The following is a 7,180-nucleotide window of genomic DNA, read 5'->3' as shown; positions in this document are numbered from 1 at the left end:
TTGATGACTGTACCTGGGAAAATAGCATTTTATCTTCTACAAAATTTGTATTCAGCACCACATTGCCCTATGCCATATTTTGTTTTATGTTTGACCATTTAATGAACTTGTAAGACAGAATAATTTAGCTAATATTTTCTAAATTAAAATTAATAAATCAATATTATTTGTAAAAATTTATAGATAAGAAATATGAAAATAGATAGAGCCAGTCTATAAAAATATTTTTTATAGGATATTATGGTATATTTGATCTCAATATATCTTATACTGTATATAAAAGCTTTAACTATATTAAATTATGCATAATAAAATTTTCAGAGGATCAAATTTGAAAATAAGTCAGAACTAAGCATCTACTATAACTACACAAATTAAGAAAATTGATATACTATGATTTTTGCTTCACTAAAACAAAATAAATTACAAGTTTGCTAAAATTTTAATTAAAAATAAAGTATTATCCTTAGCTATAAAATTGATGATTCAGTACTAACAGGAACATGATTCACATTCCTTATCTACCTGATTTGCTGAGTTTTCTGCATCTCGTAACGAGCTCAACGTAGATTCAACCATCTCCTGGTTGACCGTAAACTTAATAGCACTGGCCACAGGCTCTGTTCTTAAATAGTACATTCCAGTTTTAAGCCCTTTAGACCATCCAAAGAAGTGCATAGAGGATAATTGTGAATATGTAGGCTGCTTTAGGAAGATATTCAACGATTGAGATTGATCTATAAATGCCTGCCTATCTGCTGCCATTTCAATTACACTCTTCATCTTGACTTCCCATACTGTCTTATACAATTCTTTTAATTTTTGGGGAATAGTGGGAATATTCTGTATAGATCCTTCATGATCAATAATTAAATTTCTCATTTCATTGTTCCAAATCCCTAGACTAATTAAATCATTCATTAAATAGTAGTTAACAACCTGAAATTCACCTGCAAAAGTTCGTCTAGTGAAAATATTGCTGGAAATCGGCTCAATACATTCCGTATTACCACATATTTGTGAGGTAGAAGATGTAGGCATACAGCAAAGTGTCAAAGAATTTCTAACACCAAATCGTAAAATATCCTGCCTCAAAGACTCCCAATCCCACTTGTGACATTCTCACCTGGAGAATACGACTCAAAGTGAAACACGCCCTTTGAAAGTGGAGAACCTTGAAATGAAGAGTACGGACCCAGCTCTCTACTTAACTGGCAAGAGACTTCTAAAGCAGAGAAGTACATTGTTTCAAAAATTTGTTTGTTGACATTTCGAGCCTCCAAACTCTCAAAAGGGTACCCCATTTGAATAAACACATCTGCTAGTCCTTGGACACCCAATGCTACTGGCCTGTGCGAAACATTGCTCCTTCTTGATATTTCTTGTAAGTAAAATGTTGTATCAATTGCAGAATTCAGATTTCTAATGGCGATAGAAGTAACAGCTTTTAATCTATTGTAGTCAAATGATTTATCGGCTCTAACAAATTTCTTTAAACATATCGATGCTAGATTACACATAGCAGTTTCTGTGACAGAAGAATATTCAACGATTTCAGCACATAAATTGCTTGATTTGATGGTTCCAAGATTTTTTTGATTTGAATGTCTGTTACAAGAATCTTTATAGCACATATATGGTGTTCCTGTTTCAATCTGAGAGCTAATAATAGCCTTCCAAAGTGTTTGGGCTTTAACTACCTTTCTAGAAAGTGTCTTTTCATATTTCTCATACAGTTTTGTAAAATCGTCTCCATAAACATCCGACAAACCAAAAGCAACATTAGGATCAAACAGGCTCCATTCCTCATCATCACGAACTCTTTCCATAAACAAATCATTGACCCAAAGTGCCGTAAATACATCTCTAGCACGAAATTCCTCAATTCCTGAATTTTTTCTTAAATCCAAAAACTCAAAAATATCAGCATGCCATGGCTCTAAATAGATAGCAATGGGACTCTGTCTCCTTGAGGCTCCTTTGTTGATATACTTCAAAGCATCATTAATAACCTTTATAATTGGAACAATCCCCTTACTATATCCTCCAGATGTAACTAGGCGAGATCCATTTGAACGGATATTATGAATATGGAGGCCTAAACCACCATTTCTTTTACTAATATTTACCAAATCTTAAATAGTCTTGAAAATCCCTTCAATCGTATCAGCTTTTGATGCTACCAGATAACAACTAGCTAACTGGCACAGCTTGAAACAAGATGTGTACATAGTTGGTGTAGCATGCGTATAATATTGAAAGCTGAGTAAATCATATGTTTCTTTGACCTTCTCAAAATTATCTCTGTGCAATTGCAGAGCAATACGCATATAAACATCCTGTGGTCTCTCAATTTTTTCATCATTTACCGTAATGACATATGATTTTAATAAAGTAATGAGACCAAAATGGTTAATGTCGTAATCTCTAGAATAATCGATAAAAGAATGAATAATATCACTGTTGTTTACAACAAGCTCCACAATTTCCGGATTTAGAACATCTAATGATTGTTGTACATAAACCAATTTTTCCTTAAATGTCCTTCGGGTAACCGATGCATGATATGTCATTGTGATAACGCTTGCAAGTTTTTCATACTGAGGATGAACTGTAGACAGAGAGGCTGCCGTTTCTGAGCAATATGTCGCCAAATCTGAACAGCTAATATTGGATATAAGACCCTTATCAATATTTGTCAGAAATAAATTGACATCGATACAACTTAACTGAAATGCTTGGACATAATTTACTATTTCTGAACGATAGTTGTCTATGCTAATTGTAGTTTCCATGGGATAGAAAACTTAACAATTAAAATAATTTTTTAAAAGAGAGGGAAAAATATTTAGAGTTAAAAAATTTAGAAGTTCATAGCATTTCTTTGGAATGAGAAAATATCATCGTTCAATATCACAAATAAGCAATATATTTATTGTCAGATACATTAAAGCCTATTTTCACTCAATACAATAATCTGGTAAATAATACCACGCTTATTTTTAGCCAAGTATATATTGCAAGGAACTTACCCCTGGTGAACGAGATAACTATTTCTGATCCACAAAACAGCTTTATTGAAAATAAACTAAAAAATACAATGGAGGCAGTAGGAGTCGAACCCACGACTTCTCGCATGCGAAGCGAACACTCTACCAACTGAGCTATACCCCCTAAAGGTGATGATTTTGGTCTATGAATGTACATAAAATATGAACGCTCGAAGCTTTTAAAAAATCACCAACACAGACTTCCATATTGTAGTATATTTCTTGGGATATTGTTATTAAGTACTGATTCCTATTGAGTAATTAAAATTATCAAGAATGGAGTACCAGGATTTATTTCTCTCAGTTTTCCTGTCTTATAAAGCATTATCGATAGTTTTATCGAAAAGAGTAGTCGGAGTGATATTTTATAGTAATTGCTTTCATTATGGAGTTGGAAAAGAAAATATACAGATGAAAACTATCATTAATAAATTTACCAGAATCAATGAAAAACTATAAATAAAAGATAGAATGATGAAGTCCATATAAATTATGTTCTTCTTTATGCATAAACACTAGTAACTATTTTTTAAAATATTTGAGCATCAGGTAATAATTCCCCATACATTCTTACCATCTAACCGCTAAATCAAAAAAAAGGATGAGATTTATCGTAATTAATTTAATGATACTTGTCTAGAAATATATACTTATTTGCCTATTCCATTTTTTAAGCTTATTAGGTATTTTAAGTATCTTAAGCCTAAAAAAATCTGTAAACCAATCAGTATTAGTGATAATAAAGGTGCATCCAAGTTAGGCTCAACAGAATACTCTTTAGAATACATCAAAAAAGCCATCATTGAAGCATTAAAGATAAATAGGATACCACATAGACATGTCTTCCAAAATTTTCGAGAGCTTGTTAGCCAAAAAACAAAAATACCAGCACAAACCATCCATAGAGCACAAGAGGGCATAAAGTGGAAAAAATCAATGGCTTTTCTCGAAGAGTGAGAATCTACAACACGAATCCACGCTGTCATATGGGCTGAAAAATAAAAAAATAAAAATCAAAATATTAATTTCCAAAGATATGATATTGAATTGTTCTCCACAGCCCAATTTTTAAATCACTTATAAATCCTTCACTTGATGTAATGTTGGATTAATTTTATGTTTGATTATTGATTGCAAATATCAATTTGTTGTTTTTGGAAAATTAAACCAATGAAGAATATCGTTTATAGAGGAATGAAAATTTTCAAAATAGTATAGATAAATAATTCAGGAAGACGAGGATAGTAAGCAAGAGAAAATATAAAACAACAAGCTAAACGTCTAAGGGATATCTCTACTGGGAGTTGTAGGATTTAGCTGCCCTATCGATCAACACCCAAAATATGGTCAATAAAGCCAGTTTATCTATTCTATGATGCCCAGAATAGTTGCTACTAATGCAATCAGAGACTATGGAGTAGTATAAAAGAGCACTATAATCTCAGATCTGAAATATGAAAAAAACATAGAATTTATAGGGATGAATAGGATATTTCTATACTCTATCAGAAGAGTTATGGAGTATTATTAAGTTTGTATAAAACCATGTAGATAAATGAAGAACACTTTATCATAGTCATTTATTCCAAAAAAGCAGCAGATATCTAAAATCAAAAAAACATAATGTGAAGCTAATCAACAAAATCATTTAATTAATACTAATTACTACATTTGTCAACGAATTCAATGAATATTGCCTCTGTTTTATGATTTAGTACTCTCTTGATTAATAAAAATTGCTCACAATACTTTTGAAAACGAAAATTTTATTAATGATGTTAAACGATACGACATTATCTCACTGATGTAGCAGGTATTTTAGAGCAAAAGCTATAAATAAGCACCATAATACCAAGACTAAAACACGATACAGTGAACATTAAACCTGGTGTAAATCCTAGTATATATCCACCAATAAACATATAAATAGCAAAAAGTATGAAAGCTATGATGGAAAAAAAACCTATCGTGAGCAAATATTCAGACCTTTCGGACTTCGGAGTTATCCAATAGATAATGGCTACTGGTATAAAAACTGGACAAAATAGCATAACAAAAATGGCCAATAACATTGCACTAAGATCGTCATGATGGTATTGAGAGGGGCTAGACTTTTTGGTAATTAACCCTGATTGTTGGGTTGTATTATTCATTTCGTTAACTTCTTTATATAATGGACCACTCATTTTATCATGATATAAAGGAGCTTATTCTGTGTTATAATTACGCTCTACAGAAGATGCTAGCATTAATGGTTCTCCGCAAAATACTAATGCAGTTAAGAATAATGGAGCTGTTAGCATTTTAACCCCAATGAAGTGTTGGATATTATATATATTTCCCAAAATAATTAATTGATATAATTTACTAGAATATGATATTGATATAGAAAATATTATTAAAATACCTATGATGAGTAAGTATGGAAAGATGCAGTATAATTTAATTGAATAAATTATCCTATGTGATAATTAGAGTAAGGATGGAGAATTGGATTTTATTAATGGATAAAGATTATTCCAAGATGTAAATAATAGGTCAAATCACAAAGTACTAATTAACATACAATATTTCAGAATTGATTTGTTAGTTCATAAATACTTTTCAATATTTTAATATGTGTAATATAAAAATGATAAATTAAGATTTATGACCCTTTTTTTAATTAATTTTGGATCGAATCAAAAGTATGAGGTAGTAATATACCAATAAATACAGTAAGGGGTGCCATTTCATCGATATTTAAAGGAGAAATGAAATATACTTAATTAATATTTTAATTAATCACAAATAAAGGAGTAAATCAAGTATATATATGGGAAATTAACACCATATCCATGAAATACAACTATCAACTATTATACAGCTTGTTGTTTCTGAGTCAAGTACTTTCTGAGATATCTACAGATCTGATATCCGATATATTTAATATAACAAAGTACAGAGAGGTTGAAAAAACAATAGTGAATCCAATATTTGGATATATTTATTTAATAGGGTGCCTTTCCAACATACGAAGGTATAATCCAGAAATAAGAATTACATATGAGAATAATGGTAAAAGAAATTTTGGAAAAGATATAAGTGATGATGCTTTTACAAGTCTTATAATAGATTTGTTTCCTTCAATAGATGGGATATTATCTCCACTTCTAAGAATAAGAAGTAATTTTGCAAATCATTATTTCTTTAAAACTGATGATAAAGTTAAACGTGAGAAAGGTATAGAAATAATGGCAGATATATTTGTCAAAATATTGACAGAAGATAAAACAGATATAGTCAAGTTATCTAAACAACAGAAGATTAAATCTACAATTAATCGAATCAAGATTAATTCAGTAAAGGAATCTAAATCTGAATTGTTCAAGGACAAGGATAAAGATCTTAAGCTTCTCTTGATCCATGGATTTATGATCAAAGTATTGGATTTCAAAGAAGATCTAGAGTTATATCTCAGCACAATATTAAAGATAATTAAAGATAAGTCATATACAATAGATGAGTATAATATGAGTGATAATTTCACGAGAACATTTGGTGAATTTTATAAGAATGTTAACATATTTCCATATTCCAGAGTGAATACACCAGTTTCGAATGCTTCAGTTCCAATATACATAAGAAGAGAGAATACTTTTGATGAAAAAAAAGCATTCCCAGATTGTGCTGAAATTGCACTCCTCCATCTTTGTAACTGCTTGTTCTGGAATATAGAAGGAAAGTGTTATTCACTAGAACACCTAAAATTAAGTGAAGATTCGCCATTGATGAAATTCTACAAAAAAGTTAATTTTCAACAATTCACAATCACAAATGAGATCAGAAAAGAATGGTCTCGAGTAGTACAAGATTTGGAAGATTTTAAATTTACTAATGAAAGTAAATATTCAATAAATAAAATTGTATACATAAAAAAAGCAGAGAGAAATGAAATAGATCCAGGATTGATAAATATGACGAATATACTGATGAAGATAATGCCTTTGATTGATGCAGAAGAATTTTGGAAAGATATCAATATTGGCAAAAGTATTAGTAAAGAAAGTATAATTAAGAAGTTTAAGGAATTGATCGGTAAGTTAAAACATCCCAATTGTAAAGTTGAATGTGAATTTAAATTAATTGAA

At 30.3% G+C, this 7,180-nt stretch overlaps 1 protein-coding gene and 1 non-coding gene across 2 annotated transcripts; both read right to left on the bottom strand.

Moving 5' to 3' along the window:
* Nucleotides 1-492: 492 nt before the first annotated feature.
* On the bottom strand, nucleotides 493-2,795 carry LOC147073037 (uncharacterized). Its single transcript, XM_085945671.1, is given in 2 exon segments — nucleotides 493-1,112; nucleotides 1,115-2,795. Coding segments are annotated over 2 exon segments (2,301 nt in total).
* A 306-nt stretch (nucleotides 2,796-3,101) lies between these two features.
* On the bottom strand, nucleotides 3,102-3,174 carry TRNAA-CGC (transfer RNA alanine (anticodon CGC)). Its single transcript has one exon. It is a non-coding gene; the product is annotated as a tRNA-Ala (tRNA).
* Between the last annotated feature and the right edge of the window lie 4,006 nt (nucleotides 3,175-7,180).

This window comes from Rhyacophila brunnea, unplaced genomic scaffold (assembly GCF_057557595.1).
Source record: "Rhyacophila brunnea isolate RB1 unplaced genomic scaffold, BYU_Rbru_1.0 scaffold_186, whole genome shotgun sequence".
In the NCBI taxonomy this organism is placed as follows: Eukaryota; Metazoa; Arthropoda; class Insecta; order Trichoptera; family Rhyacophilidae; genus Rhyacophila; species Rhyacophila brunnea.
Note: the sequence above shows the minus strand (reverse complement) of the source record. Positions and strands in the feature narration are given on the sequence as shown.